This window comes from Pipistrellus kuhlii, unplaced genomic scaffold (assembly GCF_014108245.1).
Source record: "Pipistrellus kuhlii isolate mPipKuh1 unplaced genomic scaffold, mPipKuh1.p scaffold_m20_p_18, whole genome shotgun sequence".
NCBI classification, from domain to species: Eukaryota; Metazoa; Chordata; class Mammalia; order Chiroptera; family Vespertilionidae; genus Pipistrellus; species Pipistrellus kuhlii.
The window spans coordinates 826417-845157 of record NW_023425493.1 but is presented as its reverse complement, the minus strand read 5'-3'; the positions used below and the strand labels follow the sequence as shown (position 1 = coordinate 845157).

General features: G+C 53.8%; 1 protein-coding gene across 3 annotated transcripts in view; it reads right to left on the bottom strand.

Moving 5' to 3' along the window:
- Positions 1–14618, bottom strand: part of UCK2 (uridine-cytidine kinase 2) — a 49919-nt gene extending 35301 nt beyond the window's left edge. Inside the window, exon 1 of one of the 3 annotated variants that reach the window (XM_036442379.2) lies at positions 14352–14618. In XM_036442379.2, coding sequence (XP_036298272.1) covers positions 14352–14447 — 96 coding nt within the window. In that variant the 5' untranslated portion in view covers positions 14448–14618. The remainder of the gene's footprint in view (positions 1–14351) is intronic. The other 2 variants (XM_045582934.1, XM_036442378.2) reach the window with 2 other exon arrangements.
- Positions 14619–18741: the final 4123 nt, after the last annotated feature.

Sequence of the window (18741 nt, the reverse complement as noted above, 5' to 3'; positions counted from 1 at the left end):
CTGGGCACTCACAGCTCCTAAGACAGTCACTTAGGTCTCCGCTACCTTCCCACCTGGGAACTGAGGACGGTTCGTGTGGGGCCCTCAGGACTAGAGGAGTGAACACACACTTAGCAGTCCGCGCTCCGAGAGAAGTGGCTGTGTTACAGCAGAAGCGCCTTGGAAAGAAACTAAGCGCACACACGGACAAATTCAGAGGAGTGCACGAGGCAGGAAAGTGGCACAGTGACAGCAGCCCTCCGACGGCCTCACATCCACATCAGCGCCTCAAGAGAACATCCACTTTAGATGAAGAAGAAGAACGTGTTGCCCTGGCCCGTGTGCCTCAGTGGATAGAGTATCGGCCCTCAGACTGAAGGGTCCCGGGTTCCATTCCGGTCAAGGGCATGTGCCTTGGTTGCGGGCTCCATCCCCGGCCGTAGGGGCAGGTGCAGAGGGGCGACCAATCCACGTGTCTCTCCAACATCACACCCATGTTTTTCTTTCTTCTTCCCCCCTCTGCCCCCTTCTCAAGATCAATGGGAAAATATCCACAGGTGAAAATTAACAAAAAACAAACAAAAAAAAAGAACGGGGAAAAGAGCGTGGGGAAACGTGATAAAAGTTCTTCCCTCTCCCTTCTTTACTGAAATCAATAAAAATACATTTTTTAAAAAAAGGAAAAAAGAAAAGCATGGTTTGGTTTTCTGTAAGTGCGGGGTTTAAGCTGACTTGTCCACAAGCGAGTCGTGTTTAAATTCGCAGGGCTGAAGGCGGAAGTTTTCTGTCCTGGCCCCGTTCCAGGAGTGTGCAGCCCCTGCCGCCCCCACCGGGCATCCTGGCACCCTCCACTCCCACGGCACTCGGGCACAGGGCACCTCCCGCACAGCACGGCGGCCAGTCTACAGGCCACGCAAACAGAAATGACAAGTTCAGCAGCACCTCAACCCAGAACCATGTCAGAGTGACTTTTCGGATCAAATTCTGGTGGCAGCATGAAAGCAAAGTGAGCCAGATGAATCCCTGAGCTCAGCCCCTCCCAGCAACAGCCTCTCACGGTCACTCACGTCCTGAGCACCGTGATGTTCTAGGCTCAGCAAGCACAGAGGTCAGGCCCGGGGCCGCTGGGAGACCAGTCAGCGGGCAGAGGGCGGGACGCAGCACGGAACCTGGGCCAGGCGAGGTGGAGGGACAGACTAGACGGGAGGGGAAAGCCAAGCAGAAGCAGGGACAGACCCAGAGGTGCGGAGGCCTGGAGATGAGCTCTCTGAGACGGAAAAGGATGGGTGAGGCCCTCGGGAGTGACTGGGTGGGAAGCCAGGCTGAAGCTGCAGCCACTAAGGAATTTCAGGGGAGTGGCAGGGTGGCCAAAGCTGCATTTTTTAAAGCCCACGGGGCAGGGACAGGAGCAGGGACAGGAGCAGGGTCAGGAGCAGGGCAGTGGCAGGGGTGGGGGTGGGGCAGCAGCCATGTGGAGGATGCTGAAGGAGGTCCCCTGCAGAGTAGGGAAGGCAGGAGGCAGTGGATGCAGGGGAAAGGTGGGGGGTGGAAGGGGGGGGGGGGGATTTAAGAGAAATTCAGAGAGAAGTGAGCAGGTGTGGAGGCTGCAGGAAGGCTGGAGGGGCAGGCTCAGGACAGGCCTGCAGCAGGTGTGTGGCTGGGCTGGGAGGTCAGGTAGGAGTGTCTAGTTCTGAATAACGGAGCTCCAGGAGGCCAGGGGGCGATGCCCAGGAGACAGCGGGTAAGAGGGAGAGGACCCAGCACCGAGTCTCGGCAGGAAATCACCTGGAGCGGAGTCACATGGGGGGGGGGGGGGCTGTGAGTCACACGGGACGATGTGCAGGGAGAGCCGGGACCAGTGAGGGAGAGGAAGCCAGGGCTGGTGAGTCAGGAAAGCCGCCCCTGGAGATGGTCATGGTCAACGTCACAAAACGGGTCAGGGGATGGGGTCATCGGTGACTTCGCCAAAGCCACACCACAGCCTAGAGCTCTTTCCAAGTCCTCCTGCCCGCACCACCCACACCCGTCACACCTCCAACCCGCAGCTGAGGTCCTGTCTAAGCAGGAGGCTAGCGATGCGGATGGAGCTGCCTCCTAGGACCCTGGACCCTGGACCCAGAGGCCCCCGGAGGGGCTGCTGCGGGAGAACGGCCATACTTGTTCAGTTTAGCAGACGGTCACTAAACACCTCCCCATGATGTGACCGGGCCCTGCAGGCCCTGGGCTCCCACGGAGCAGCCCTGGCAGGGAGCCGAGGGGGATCTCTGAAGGAGACCCGTGAATACCCGCACTTACTGGCCACGGAGCGGAGGGGGCTGGGCCTTGCTCCCAGGCCAGCGTGGCTGCTCCTGGAGCTCTGGGTCATGGGCGCAGGGCCTCACTAGGCAAGGGGTCCCCCTCCCCAAGACAGGGAAGAGCCTCGCTTTGGTTAGATCATCTCCCCTCCCCTTTCCTAAGCAGGTCAGTTCCCGGCAACAGGCATTCACTCCACCCACGGAGACAGCGCCACACAAGAACATGAAGCCAGACCTTAAGGTTTCTCTCCAGTGGGTTTTTAATTTCATTATTTTAAAGAACTGTTTATTGATTTTTAGAGCGAGAGAGAAACACCATGTGAGAGTGACACATGGACCGGCGGCCTCCTGCTCGCCCCCCTCCCCCCCCCCCCCCCCCGCTGGGATCAAGCCCACAAGCCGGGCACTTGCCCTGACTAGAAATCAACAGGACGCTGCCCAACCAACTGAGCCACACCGGCTGGGCGGCTTTTATTTTAACGCACCATTAGGCAGGCACCTGATCCGCCGGGCACCACACCTCCGCGACCTCTGTGGCTGGCATGGTGCCACAGGTAAGGGGCCCCGGGAGGAGGTCCAAGCCAGAGCCAAAGCAACAGGTACGCGCGGCGAGAACCGGAAACGGTCACAGAGCAAAGCAGCGCTGCATCCCGGAGACTCCAGGAGGGGGAGAAGGCCCCGAACCAGCGGACACTTCCTGAGGACACGCTGCTCAGACAGGCGCTGGCCTCCGCCAACAGCGAGGACCCGGCCCGTGCCGAGCTCAGCCCGGAGGGGACACACCAAACTAGCAGCCCACAGGCGGGGAGTTCCACCGGGATCTGAGTCCCGGCCCCGAGAAGCCAGGGGTCGGGCATGCAGGGCGGCGGCAGGGTGCCAGTCCTGGTGCCAGTCTGTCAGGCCCCACCAGATGGCAAAGGCACCCCCCCCGAGCAGGAGGAACCGAGGACTCATGAAGTACGTGGTGTGTGCGAGCCATACTGGGAACATTCAGGCTACTCCCGGCCGGTTACAGAATTATGAGGTGTCAGGCGACTAAGCAGATACCCGCCAGAAACGGGCGCAATGAGGCTGGAGCCCAGGTGCCTACGCCAGCGGCCACACTGGGGGACTGAAACACAGCACTGCTGCTACAGCGTGAGGCAGTGACTAGCATGCCCTTCCCAAGGTGTCCAGTTTCCTGCTTTCGGCAAAATTAAAGGAGCCAGGGGCAGGCTGTCTACTCCACAAAATACATCCGGTCCCGCCTGGCCGGTGTGGCTCCCCAGTTGAGGGTCAATTGGCCCAGGCACCAAGAGGTCTCTGGTCCGATTGACAGTCAGGCACATGCCGGGTTCGATCTCCAGAGGGGGGTGTGCAGAAGTCAGCCGATAGATTATGTATCAATGATGTTTCTCTCTCATTGTTGTTTCTATCTCTATTCCTTTCTCTTCCTCTCTCTGTAAAATCAGTAATAAGATCATATAAAAACACTCCAGATCCGGAGCGAATGATGCGACAGAAGGCCGTCCACTGCCCGCTGCCTGTCGGCAGGGCTTCTCCAGGTTTCTCTCAACACAAACGACCTTAGTCCACCTCCTACGTTTAATGACTTATCAGAATGCACCCAGCTTTGGTTAATTTACGCTAACAGGAATGGTGTTACATAGTGAATACATAGTGACGTATTCCAAAGAGGCCAACACTGAAGAGGCTCAAGAGAACAGGAAACCAACACCCCAGCACACAGACTCGCTGCACAAGGCAGTCTGACCCGGAAGGACCGTCAGCGTCCAAGTGAGTGAGGCTAACACTGTGGGGACGTGACCCTGAAATAGGGTATCGAGGCGAAAACGGAAAAATGAACTTTTCTGACTCAAGTGAGAGCTTATTCATCAATGATTAGATGGGTGACAATGAGTGAAATTATTACAGTGCTTAGAGCCTACCATTGGAAAGAATGCAAGTTATTATTGTAAAATGTTTATGTTTGCAATGTATCAAAAATCACAAAGTTTGCAACTCTTTACTGAGGATGAAAAAAAAAATTGATGTCAAAATATGTGATAGAAACAAGTAAAATAAAAATAAAAAGAGAACAAAAATGTGCGATGAGATGAAGCATTTTCCCAACCAAAACTCTCTTTGCATCTTACGGGCACAAACTTGTTTGAAGACCACAGTCCAGAATCACGGTTGGCAAGCTAGCACCCCGTCTACCACAGACTCTCCGTCCTGAGACCACCGGCCTGATCCTCCACCGGGGCGGAGCACCCGCTACATGGGCAGAGCCTGGGCTGCCAGGGGGGCAGGGCACACAGAACCACTGCCACGCCCTGCCAAAGCCGCCCTGCAGCCCAGGGCAGAAAACGCCAAAAGGCAGACCAGCTAGTGTGTCCGGAGGAAAGCCACCAAGCACAGCCCTCCTTCACCCACAGAATTCCCATGCTTCCTCCACGGACACACCAGGCAAGGTTCTTACAGAAGCCCCACAGTGCCCTGGTGGGTGTTGCTCAATGGTTGAGTCTCGACCCATGAACCAGGAGGTTCATGGACAGGACACATGCCCGGGTTCTGGGCTCGATCCCCAGTGGGAGGCGTGCAGGAGGCAGCTGATCGATGATGTTTCTCTCCCTCCCTTTCTGGTCCTCTCTGAAATCAATAAAAACGGTTTGGCTCAGTGGATAGAACAGTCAGCCTGCGGACTGAGAGGTCCCAGGTTCGATTCCGGTCAAGGGCATGTATCTTGGTTGCAGGCACATCCCAGTGAGGGTTGTGCAGGAGGCAGCTGGTCGATGTTTCTCTCTTATCAATGTTTCTAACTCTCTATTCCTCTCCCTTCCTCTCTGTGAAAAATCAATAAAACACATAAAATTTTAAAAAAGCCCCACAGTGACACAAGTCACCCAAAAGGCGGGGGACAGCACGAATGCTATGAAGGAGGTGCGGGGCGCCCAGGACAGCGAGAGGTGGTGCGGCCCGTCCTGCGAAGGTCCTCCAGGAAGCATGAAGTCACAGACACGTTTCCTGCCGTTTCCTAGGGAGCAGCGTGCGAAAACAAATGCTTCACAACAAACAAAAGCGATCCTATAGGAAGGTCATTTCCAACCGCCGGTGTCAAAGCAATCGCAGTTCGGAATTCTCGAAGCCTGTGCAGTGCACGTCAGAGCCGACGCAGAGCCCACCGCTGCTTCCAGGGCCGGAGCCCCGTGCGGCTGGGATTCTGCACGCGTTTGGCGAATTGTGCGAAACAGCCTGCTGGTGGCACTCCCCCGGCTGTGCGCACTTGGCTTTCCTGCGTGAGCGTCCAGTTAGACTAACTCCTCCTGCGCCTGCACTGAATGCTGCCTACAACTTCAGTGACACCTGACACTGTTAACACTTTATTCTGTCCGTGAGAAAATGCTGTCTTTCCCTTTTTATTTGCATGTACACTGTGCCGCTACTTGTTCATTTGGAAAAATTTTACTTTGAAAAATAAAGTTCTGACTTGCTGTTTTACATAGGATTGAAAGAAAATATGTATTAAAATTACTTTTAATCCTCACCTGAGATTATGTTTTTATTGATTTTAGAGAAAAGAAGGGGGAGGGAGGGAAACAGACAGACAAGACAGACACTGTCATGTCCCAACCAGGGATGGAACAGGCAACGGATCGTGCCCTGACAGGGGGGGAATCAAACCCGCACACCCTTTTGGTGTGCAGGACGACGTTCCAACCCCGTGGCCAGGGCAGGGCTACATTATTAAATGATCAATCTACCCGCTACAGAGACATTTGAAGATGTTACCACCGGTAAGCAACTTTGTTGCCGAACACTATGCTGCGCCTATAAAACTGAAAAACAGAAACTTGTAAAAACCTGCAAAATGTTCCAAATGAGGGGTTCAGTGGGTTTTGAAGACATCACGTAAAAACTACAAATGAAGCATCTTAACTTACAAAAAACAATTGACGGACAACAGGGAAGATGAGCATTTTCTGGCTCATTTTTGACAAAAGCCACTGCCTTCCTTGGGGCTGGCACCATCATGGTGTGTAACCCATCAAATGATGAGCTTCTTGTACTTGATCTGTTCAGAGGACCATTTTTCCAAACATGATGGTCATTAAATCAAGACTCAGAAGACTAACACAGAACCAAACCTTCAGCCTTGCAGTATCCCCAAGACGATCATCACCAGTATCATCTAAGGCCCATAAACGCCGTGTATAAAACAAGATTTAAAAATAAAACAAACAAACAAACAAAAAAAACCGTTCTTATCAAAAATAAGAAATATATAAGATGTGTTTTAGTCACAAATAAAAAAATTTTTGTAAGAATCAAAGGGTTGCTGCCGAGACCGGTTTGGCTCAATGGATAGAGCGTCGGCTTGGGGACTGAGGGACCCGGGTTCGATTCCGGTCAAGGGCATGTACCTTGGCTGCGGGCATATCCCCAGTAGGGGGTGTGCAAGAGGCAGCTGATCGATGACTCTCTCTCATCGATGTTTCTAGCTCTCTATCTCTCTCCCTTCCTCTCTGTACAAAATCAATAAAATATATTAAAAAAAAAAAAAAAAAAAAGAATCAAAGGGTTGCCCTGGCCGGTGTGGCTCACTTGGTTGGGAGGTTGCCTGTTCAATTCCCGGTCAAAGGCACATGCCCGGTTTGCAGGCTCGATCCCCAGGAGGGGCGTGCAGGAGGCAGCAGATCAATGTTGCACTCTCTCATGGATGTTTCTCTCCCTCTCCTTCACTCTGTCTTAAAAAAAAAAAAAAATCAATAAACTATTAGCAAGAATACACCCTCCAACCTATTTTACTGATTGAAAAAATTGAGAGCCGCCCTGGCTGGGAGCTCAGTTGTTTAGTGCATCGTCCCGATTCGCTAAGGTCATGGCACATACAAGAAGCGACCAATGCATACATAAATAAATGGAACAACAAATCGATGTTTCTCTCTCTCTCTCTCTCTCTCTCTCTCTCTCTCTCTCTCTCTCCCCTTCTCCCTCTCCCTCTCTCTCTCCTCTCTCAAAATCATTAATTAAAACAAAATTTTTTAATTAAGACTCATCATGACCGAAACCTGTTTGGCTCAGTGGTAGAGTGTCGGTCTGCAGATTGAAGGGTCCCAGGTTCGATTCCGGTCAAGGGCATGTACATTGGTTGTGGGCACATCCCCAGTGAGGGGTGTGCAGGAGGCAGCTGGTCGATGTTTCTCTCATCGACATTTCTAGCTCTCTAACCCAGCTCTTTCTTCCTCTCTGTGGAAAATCAATAAAATATATTAAAAAAAAAAAAAAAAGACTCATCATGAACAACATAAACTGATGAACAAAAATAGAACCAGAGGGAGCGGAGATCCAGACCCTGGCAGGAGCTAGGACAGTGCTGAGCATAAGACTAAGCTGTCTAAGAATGTGCTGTGTATGCCGCTTATGCACAGGCGACAAGACTCAGAAACCAAAGAACTGGAGGAGGAAGAAAAGAAAATCATTAGAGAAAACACTGGTATTCGGATTTACCAGAGCTTAAGGAGGAAGAGTGGAGTTTCTCGCTGTGTGCAGATCTTCTCTATGGAAGAATGGTACTCAGAGGACTTAGTCCTGAGGCTGAGAAATTAGTGCTTCACATGAATGCCAAGAACAAAGAACCAAAGACATAGAAGCACCCAACCTCTGAGGGAACGCCAGGGGATAAGAGAACCACCAGCGCACGTGTATGTGTGCATATGAGCATGATCAATGGAGGAGGGGGGTGAGGGCGCGTGCTGAGGGTGGGAGCGGCCGGAGAGGTTAATGGGAGGGGGGAAAGAATACTCATGTAATACTTTGATTCATAAAGAATTTAAATTTTTTTTTAAAAAAAAACCTAAGACTCGCCTCTAAAAGGCCTTGGCTGCCATGACCAGTCCCAACAGCACCGCCGCAGAGCCCAGTGGTGAAAAGGCCATCAGCAGTGAAACGCCAACGTCTGCCTCCACCCCAGCATCTCACAGAACCCAATCACACCAGGTGCCAACATCGGCCGCAGCCAGCACTGGGCCCGAGTGGAGCCGGGTGAGCACAGGAGGGTCGGAACCACCGGGAGACCCCCTGGGGGTGGGGGGCAGCACATCAAGAGAAGCGGCCGGTTGGTCCTCAACCCACAGGCTCCGTCAGCCACTGAGGCAGCAGCGAGCCAGGCCATTTCAGGCCCAGCAAACAGCCTGTGGACAGTGAGGGGCAGGGACAGTGTGGTGCCCTGCAGGGGGTGTGGCTGGCACACAGCAAACATGGGCTTGATGGCCTGGGCAACGGCGGGCACGGTGCCAGCTGAGGAAACAGAAGGCCCTGCCCACTCCTCGTCCTGGGAGCCGAGTGCTCTGGCCAGATGGGTGGCAGCTGAGTTCCAGGAACAGGGCTGTGGGAGCTGCAGCCGCACATCTGGGGCAGGAGGTCCCAGAGCAGATGCCTCCCAAGCAGATCCCCCAATGCAGATGCTGACTCCCGGGAAGCTGAGCTGACAGCCCACAGCTCTGAGGGGATGGAGGGCTGCACTGTCCCCCTTTGATCTGTATTACTCACCGCCAGACCAACCTCCCTGAAAACACCTCTGAGGACGAGTCGCTGCTTGTGGAGAAAGCTCAGCGAAGGAAAACCGTGATTCTACTCCAAGTTCTATCGCATAGTAGCTAAGGGACCATTCCCTGAGCCTTATCTTCCAATGTCATCCTGTCATCCATCACCAGCCAGGACCCCACCCCTCCCCGGGGCCGAAAAGAGACAGCAAATGCCTTTGGTGAATGAGGCTCAAACACGGCTGAGCCCTCCCGTCCTTTGTCCTTTCGTTACAGTCCCACTTCCCCTGGACACACAGAACACAGCATCCGCACAAGCACCCCTTCAGCAAGGACCCACTCAGCGCGTGCCACAGGCGCCCAGGCTCCGAACAGCAGTGTCCATGGGCTGCGGCTGGGAGGCTTTTCCTTTCTAATCCTCACCGGGATATTTCCAGAGTGGAAGGGAGGGGCGGGGAAACATCAAACATCAGAGACACACTGATGGGCTGCCTCCTGCATGTGCCCTACTGGGGCTGGGAAACCGAGGTCCATGACTGGGAATCGAACTTGAGACCTTTCAGTCTGAGGGCCCCACACTCTAACCACTGAGCAAACCCAGCCAGGGCTCAGGAGCTTCCACTTTTGAGCCATTGCAATGTGAATAAGGTCCCATCTGTGGCTTGAAATCCTAATTCAAATAATCTTATGAATTTTTTTTTTTTTAAAAAAGGTAACTATAAATTATGACCTGCCTAACGCAGTTCAACAAATACTCTGAGGGGCCATGAGGCATACGCAGGGCATTCAGAACTTACTTTCTTTAATATATTTTTATTGATTTCAGAGAGGAAGGGGGAGGGAAAGAGAGAGAGAAACATCGATGAGAATCGTTGATCGGCTGCCACCTGGCATATGCCTGGACTCGAACCTGGGACCCTTCAGTCCACAGGCTGATGCTCTATCCACTGCGCCAAACTAGAACTTTCTGCCAGTTTAGCAAGTCCCTTTAGGAAAAGGCACAATGGGGGGAATCTATGGAGGCATTACACAAAAGATGGTTCTGTGAAGGAGATGACAAAGTTCCCCAGAGGAAGTGTTCGCAGCATGAGGCTGGCAGGTGCCGGAGCCCTTCCAGAGGGGTCTATGAGCCAGAGCCGGGGCACTCCCCGTGCCTGTGTGCTGCTGGGCGAGGGGAGGCGGAGGGTGGGAAAACAAAGTCTGGGGCCACAGTGGGGCCAGGGGACATATGCTGTCCTGGTTTGCTCTGGAGTCCAGGCCAAGGGGAGCCATAAAGGTTTCCAGGAAGCCTGGTGACAGCCAGACCTGAGCCCAGGAAGACCCTCGGTGGACCATGCTGGCCAGACCGTAAAGTCACCAGGGCAACGGCAGCAAAGATGATGAACAGGAAGGCCTTAGCAGGTTTGCTCCATGGATAAAGCTCGGCCTGTGGACTGAAGGGTCCCGGGTTCGATTACGGTAAAGGGCACTTGCCCAGGTTGCAGACTTGATCCCCGGTAGGGGGCATGCAGGAGGCAGCCAATCAGTAATTCTCTCTAGTCACTAATGTTTCTATCGCCCTCTCCCTCTCTGAAATCAATAAAAATATATATTTTTAAAAATGAACAGGAGAGCCGAAACCAGTGGATAGAGCATCAGCCTGCAGACTGAAAGGTCCCAGGTTCGATTCCGGTCAAGGGCATGTACCCTGGTTGTGGGCACATCCCCAGTGGGGGGTGTGCAGGAAGCAGCTGATCAGTGTTTCTCTTTCATCGATGCTTCTAACTCTCTATCCCTCTCCCTTCCTCTCTGTGAAAAATCAATAAAATATATATATTTTTTAAAAATAAACAGAAGAGGAGATACAGGCAAAGAAATCTGATTTAAACTAATTTTTATTTATTTTTTTCTCTCCCAATGTTACTTCTTGCTCTCTCTCCAGACCTCTCTGTCAGGGAGAGGTACAAGAGTCTGATTTTTCACATGGATCAGAATGACTTGCTCAGCCCTCAATTTTAACATGCGATTCCCAGTGATGGGCCAAGTCAGCCTGGCAACGCTTTCTCGAAAGTTCTACTACTTCATTCACTAAGCAAACTAGGAAGTGTGATCTGTGGAGCGGCACTCAGTATTTTTGCCTTCTCCAAAATAACGTAGTCTGAGATAAAACACCCGTGCCCAGGGCAGCCACAATACTGAGACACATTAAGAGCCCTAGAGAGAAGGCCAGGGAGTTGGTTTTCTTATGGGGGGAGGAGGGAGAACAGTTGCATTTCCACATTCCCACTTCCAGTCCAGCCAACCTCGGAAACCAGCCTGCAGCCTCTCCAGAAGCCGGAGCCAATTCTTCTCAAACAAGATGGGGCAGTGTGGCCAGGAGCACCGGGCGCCCTGGCTGGGCCACCAGACACCGCCCTGAGCACATTGTTTCCATCTCCAAGTGATCAACTAAGTCCTGGGCTCCCAAGGCTCTGAGCTGCCTTCCACCTCTCAAGGTGACATTTTAAAAATACATTTTTAGGCCAAAACCGGTTTGGCTCAGTGGATAGGACATTGGCTGAAAGGTCCCGTGTCCAATTCTGGTCAAGGGCATGTACCTTGGTTGTGGGCACATCCCCAGTAGGGGGTGTACAAGAGGCAGATGATCGATGATTCTCTCTCATTGATGTTTCTAACTCTCTATACCTCTCTCTTCCTCTCTGTACAAAAATCAATGAATATATATTTTTAAATACATTTTTATTTATTTTAGAGAGAAAGGGAGAGAGAGAAACAGCGATGAGAGAGAATCCCTGGATGCTTCCTGCACAACCCCTACTGGGGATCGAGCCTGCAACTCGATGTGCCCTGACTGGGAATCATACTGTGACCTCCTGGTTCACAGGTCGATGCTCAATCCCTGAGCCACATTTTTAAACATTGATTTTAGAGAAAGGAAGTGAGAGGGGAAAACACACTGATTTTTTTGTTCCACTCATTTATGCCAGGGCGCCGGTGCTGCTGGCCCCTGCTGCCCCATCTTGTTTGAGAAGAATTGTTTGATTCGTGTATGTGCCCTAACCAGGGATCAAACTCACAACCTTCGCCCTTTGGACACCATGCTCTAACCAACTGATCTACCCAGCCAGGGCTCAAGTTATCTTTTTAAATATTTTTATTGATTTCAGAGAGGAAGGGAGAGGGAGAAATAGAAACATCAATGATGAGAACCATTGCCTCCTGCATGCACCCTACTGGAGATTGAGCCTGCAACCCAGGTACGTGTCGTTGACTGGATTCGAACCCAGGACCCTTAAGTACACAGGCAGACACTCTATCCACTGAGACAAACCTGTTAGGGCTCAAGTTGTCATTTCTGATGATGCTCTTAGGCCCTCTTCTTCTCCCAAATTCCTTTAACAGGCTCAGCTGTAACAAAATATCCAGGGGGTGGACTACCAACCTTGCTTGCAGACCCCCCAGGACGACAATGCTCAGGCCGGAAACTTCTAAAAATGGTCCAGTTTGTTGATGTTGGCCAAGACTGTTAATGAAGAAAAAACTGATCCTTAGCGGGTTTGGCTCAGTGGACCCTTCTGCAGACGGAAGGGTCCTAGATTCAATTCCGGAAAGGGGCGCGGGAGCTTGGTTGCAGGCTGTGCAACCAGCCCATGGATGTGTGTTTCCCTCACACAGATGTTTCTCTCTGTCTTTCCCTCTCTCCCCCACTCTCTAAAAATCAATGGAAAAAAGATCTTTGGGTGAGGATTTTTTTAAAATAGAAAATTGGAATTCATTGAAGGAAAGGCAGTAAGGACTGTAATCAAAGTATATCTACAACATGGGGGCTACAATATGGAATCTGAGAAGTCCAGTGCTACTTTGGACTTAAAAAAAAAAAATTACCAAACAATGACAAGGTACTTATCAATGCCAAAAAATGTAAACAGGCTTTGAAAACGGCATGAAACAGACCCTTTCGGAGAGTTTCTACAATTGTCTTCCTTGACTGGAATTAGGGGCAGCGGGTAACCACCGCCCCCCAACGGCTATCGGCTCCCCCCACGTGACAGTTTGCCTACTTAGATCAACTGAAACAGTGACCACCGAGAAACACAGGAGAATGGAGTCATTTCAAGTCCTAGGACCTGTTTCCACCGCTGTAGTAACTGAATTATTCAGAGGATCACCAAGGTCATTTTGCTTCTAAAAGCTGCACCCCTGCCTGCTGCAGCCCCCTCCCCGGGGGGACTGGCCTCAGGGTAGCAACCAGTCCCAATGGCAGGGCCAGCCCCGGGCTGGGCACCCCGGGAACCCGCCCAAGAAGGACCGGAGAAAGGGTCCCAGGAACAGGAATGGGCTCTGGAAAAACAGTTCTAAGAAACAGATCAGGCTTCCTGAGGGAGTGGGAGCCCTGTGTGGCTGTGAGTTACCGGGAAGAGGACTACACTGTAAGGAAGGGGAAATGTTCCTTAAATGCTCTCAGCCTGGGGCAAACGCAGCATCTGCTTCAGAGAGACACCTCCCCTCCCCCAGCGCGCAGATGCCCAGCCCCGGCGCTGGGGACCAGACCACTGCCCCGGCCAGGAAGCCCCCCGGCCAGGCCAGAGGCCCGAGCGCCACCGCCCCGACCGGAGGGAAAACGTGGAACCAAAATGGAGGGGCCCGGCCGGTGGCTCCGGGACGACAGCCGCGTGGTGGCTCCGCATGGCGCCGGCGCTCCCAGCTGCTGCGCCCGGGGAGCCGCTCCGGCCGGGCTGGACGGGCGCTGGACGGCGTGGGAGCAGCCGCCGCCTTCCGGGCAGTTCGGGCGGAAAGAAAGAACCATCTGGGAGGACGCCGCCTCGCCCACCTGCAGAGCGGCCGGGGCCGAGGCCGGGGCCGGGGCCGGCATCCCCGGTCCCTCCCGCGGGGCGCACAAAGGAAGCGGCTCCGAGGGCCCGGCGCCGCGGGAGGGGCTCCCCGATCCGGGGGTCCCGGCGCGCACGCCGCGGGCACCGGAGCGCGGCGCCCATGAACTTCCCCGAGGAGCCGCCACGTTTCCTCCGCAGCCACAAAGGGAGTCCCGTCTGCTCTCATCCCACCGGTGCCACCGCATCCTGTGGCTCCGGCTTCACCCGGAGAGCCCGCCACCCCGGCCCGCGCGGGCTCCCTCCCGGACGCGCCCCGCGCTCGCAGCCTCCGGTCCCTCCGGGCGGTCCCGATCGCTCCGCCTCCGGCCCCGGCTGCGCGGCGGGGCGCGTCCCCGCGGGGCCAGGAGAGGGGTGCCCGGGGGCGCGTGGGGGACCCTCCTCGGAGCCCTCTCCCCAGCAGCGAGCCAACCCGCACAACAATGAGCATCCGCCGCCGCCGCCCCTCCCCCGCAGGACCCGGCCACGAGCGAGCCGCGCCGGGAAAGGACCCCGCGGGGTGGCCGGCACCCCGAGCCTCCGACCGCCCGGCCCCCGCCCGCCGCCCCGCCCCGCCCCGCCGCGCCCCGAGTCCGCGCTGGAGCGCCGCCAGCGGCCAGGCGCGCGGGCCACGCGGCGGCTGCAGCTGCCCCGGCCGCGGCCGCTGCCCCGGCGCCCGCCGGCCCGGAGGAGAGCGGGGCACGTACCTTGCCGCTGGCCGTGCCGCCGCTGACGCCGATGAGGAAGGGCTCGCCGCCGCCGGGCTGCTGGTCCTGCAGGCTCTGCTCGCTGTCCCCGGCCATGGCTCGCGCCGCCCTCCTCCGCCGCCTGTGCGCGCGGCCGCACCGCCCTCGCTCCTGCCGGCCCGCCGCGCCCGCTCCCGCCGCCCCGGAGCCGCCTTCGCCCGGAGCCGCCGCCGCCTGCCGCCCGGTCCGGTGAGGCCGCGGTCCCGGAGGAGCGCGCTGTGCGCACGCGGCCCTTACATCCCGGGGCGGCGGGAGGCGCTCCAATCCGGCGGGCGGCGCGCGCCCATTCGCCGGCGGCGGCGGCGTCCGGGCCGGCCCCGCCCTCCGCCCCGCCCAGCCCCGCCCTCGGCCGCCGCCCGCGGGGAGGGTGCGAGCGGCCGCCGTCCCGCCCGGCGTTAACCCTTCCCCCGCGACCTTGGCTTTAATTAGAGACGCCGCCGCCTCCGTGAGGATGAAAGGCTGAGAGGGCGGGCAGGGCCTGCAGGGAGTGCCCCGGGCTGAGGAGCAAAATGGGAACAAGCCTGAGAGATGGAGATGAAACAGAGTTAACGTCCTTCACCCAGGCTGACCACGCGCTTTCCCAATATTAGAATTCTCCCCTCACGCTGGCCAAAGTAATGTCAGTCCCGGTGTGAAGCATCTCCTCCTGGAAACCCCGACACCATCCTCCCTCCGGACGCCGTGGGGAAGGGGTGATGTGAGGGGCGCGCTCCCTCCTAACCCAGCCCCTCTCAAATCAGTTTGAAACCCGAGGATCCTGCGGAGTCGGGGTTAGTGTGTACACGCCCTGTGGACGATTAATAGCTTTAATGAACTGTTTTCCAGAGACCAGCCTCCGGGCGAGAAAGGCAGTGTCGGCCTTGGATTCGCGGCCTTCTGCACCCCCAGAGCCCCATTTCTGCATTTCGGAGCAGTCCGTCTCCAGCCTCAGTGACCTGCTAAATGGGACCAATGATGATGGAACCAATGATGGCAGGCACATCCCAGGACTGCGGTGAGCTGTAAATGAGTTGCTATTTGAAGTTCTGACAATAGTAACTGGCACAGTCTCCAGCGGTCGCCAACAGGTGGTCCACAGACCACTGGTGGTCCATGAGGTCCAAAAGGTTGGCAACCGCCCACTCTGAACCATATTTTAAGTGTGTGAAGAGAAAAAGGCTGAAACTTGTTAACATAGAAACATCCGAACATGTAAGGAATTTTTGTGAGTTTATTTGAGCCAGGAAGCAGAACCTCAATGAAATGAGATAATGTTCCAGAAAATGGCAATTCTTTTTCATCTGTTTTATAGATTAGAAAGGCAGGAGAAAGCAAATGGGGGAAACCCCTGGGATTGGATAAAAAGTAAAATGATAAACACATACTTAGATGGGTTTAGGATAGTTAACAGTCTACAATCTATATATATATATATAAAAGCCCAGCGGCCAGAACAACCAGTGCCTATGATGCGCACTGTGGCCCCAACCTCTGGTGGGCCCTCCCCCTCACGGGCCCAGCCCAATTGGGCCCCATGGGGTGAGCCAGACGGCCCCAACCCCTGCACGAAATTGTGTGCTGGGCCTCCCTCTAGTTAACATGATAACAGTGACAATGAAGGAACTTGAGGTCTCTGTCCTGATGCCCAGCACATTGGGTTGTGCCTGGAGAGGTCTGGAAAAAGGGAAGTTACAAGCTACCCAGACATTTCAAGGATATGTTATCACAGGTGCAAAAAGACACATAGGGTCCGTTAAAGTAAAGGTTGACCTTTTCAATGCCTACGATGTAACTACCCACCATCACTGCTTTAGTTAAAGTTTAATTGCAGACCATCCTTTGTGGTGATTTTAGGTCTGCATTTGCAAAACCACCACGCAGGCCTCCCCTGAGCTGTCAGGTCAGCATGTGGCTTTTTTCTCCCCACAAACTGGAAAGGGAACTTCTGCTGGGGCTGCAGGGACAGCCTAGACCAGTGGTCAGCAAACTGCGGCTCTTGAGCCACATGTGGCTATTGCCGCTCTGTTGACTAATGAGTTTGCCGACCACTGGCCTATACAAGTAATTTCCAGCCTCTGCCCCTGTGATTCTGGGATCCAATCAATGAGCTGATAGGGTCCTACAATCTAAGAGGATTTAAGCATCCTCTTTTAAAACAGTACATTTCCTTAAATTCAGGAACATGTTGGGGGGAAAAATACTAAAGAAAATCAAGATATTAGAAAACGTAAATGCTCTTCCCATATTTGACGTTAGCTAAAAGGGGGTGCCTTCCCAAGTGGGTGTGAGTGAGTGCGTTTGTGCTCATTTGTGAGTCAGCTTCTTCCCCCGTCTTTCCTCCACTAGAGATCGGACCATCTTCAAGGTGTTTGAAGTCCAGCATTGGGCCTGTGGGGATTTTGAACTTGACTGACCCACAGCTAAGGGGATATTAAGTAGCTGAGAGGAAGAAGAGCTGGATAAAACAATGTCATGTCCTCCGTGAACTTTGCCCAAATTCCCACCTTCCTTATCATTCCTACCACTTTCCCCACAACATTTTATCTCGTAAATTCTCAAACAGAGCTGGAAGACTTTACAGTAAGTACCACCCAGATTCTCTGGTTCACATTGTACGTGCTTGCTTTCCACACTCCCCTCCCTCTAGCCATCACACTTTGTCACAGCGCTTGTGTCAGCCTTTTGCTTTTGTTAGTTTTATGTGGCTTCAACAGGCTGATACATTTCTTGCTTTCTGTTTGTTTGTGTTTCATCACTACATCCTCAGCACCTTCTGACACAAAGTAGGACCTTAGTGAAAATTTCCTGAATGAATGAAGAGACACCAAGTATCACTTGTAGAGTCCCAAGGGCCACTGAGCACAATGAGGGGCAAGCAGGGACCATCAGATACATGTCACAGGAATGAAGGAAGGAAGGAAGGAACAAACAAACGTGGGAGAGGTGAGAAGTAGAGTCCAGTCCCCTTCACCTCCGTGGAGGGAAAGATGTTCCCTAGATCAGCGGTCGCCAACCGGTGGTCTGAGGGGTCTGAAAGGTTGGCGACCGCTGCCTTAGATCATACTGATGCCGCTGCTTCTGTTTTCCTGGCATTCTAAGTAACTATCTGCGAACTAGTGAACCAACTCCTTAACTAAGCTAACTCATTACCCGTCTCTGCACCGTTTAATGTAATACCTGTCCTTGGTGCATGAGTTAAAATACATAGAACAAAACTGTCTGTATAAAGGCAAGGCCTCCTACACCTGCACTTCCAGCTGCCCTCTGCACTCCGTGTTTTCCTGTGCCGCATGTTGGCTCCTTCCTGTCCCTGGGGCTGGCTTCCCCACACAGAAGCTGCCCACGTCTATTTAAATTACTAAGCGCATCCCAGCGCTGGTGACCTCTGCAAGGACTTTCCCATCTTTCTCTCTAAGGCAAGGCAGGCAGCCTGCCATTCCCTGTGCTGTGTCATCCTCTCCCAGGAGCCTGGCCGCTGAATCCCAGGGCTCAAGATGTTCAAGTCACGTCTGAGCCGACCGGAGCAATTACAATGCGGGTTCTGAACTAAGTGATTCTGTGTTCTGTCCTCCTCCCCCTCCCACTAAGCGGGGAAGGCAGGAGGGGAAGGTTTTCAATTAAATCCAGAGTTCGAACAGAAAATTGTCGCTATCTGTGATCATCTATTCTATAGGTGTGGATTTCAGCCTGATCAAGTGCTGGCCTTGTTCACACAGAGATGAAGTCAGCATGAGTGTGCAGCTGCGGCTGCAGCCAAGGCAGAGACACAGCTGATGACAGTCCCCACCGGCCCACTTCTCTCTAGCTGGAGTTCCCAGCTAGACAAGGAACATTACATGTTGCCTGAAAGTTCTCCCCCAAGGTGCTTCACACCGTGACTAATTCTTTAATTTCTCATCACATTTCCCAGCAGAAAATATGTTCTTACACCTCAGCATGTCTCTGAAGCATTTCAGTTCTCTGTATTGCCTTTCTAACTACTTTCTGCCTTAAAAAAAAATGTATTCCCTTTCAGTTACAGTTGATTCAAAATTAGCTTGTACTGGTCGGATGGACAGCATCGCATTTAGACAGTCACAGACTTCACAAAGTGACTGCTGTGTTCCCTTTGTCACTCAGCCTTCTTGGACAGATGCCAAGTGCTGCTGCTCTGCAAGGATGACCAGGTGACAATGCACTGCCCACCTGGCTCTGGGGTCTTCATCGCTCTCAGATATGGTCAGGCATCCGGTGCGTCTCCAGCATTGGCACCACAACATGGGGAAGGCCAATCCTTGAGCTCCACCCAGAACCAGTGAACGGAAACTCCACAGGGCGAGTGGGGGGGGGGGGGGGGGATGACAAGGCCTCCAGGTGACTCCAGAGCCCTGGA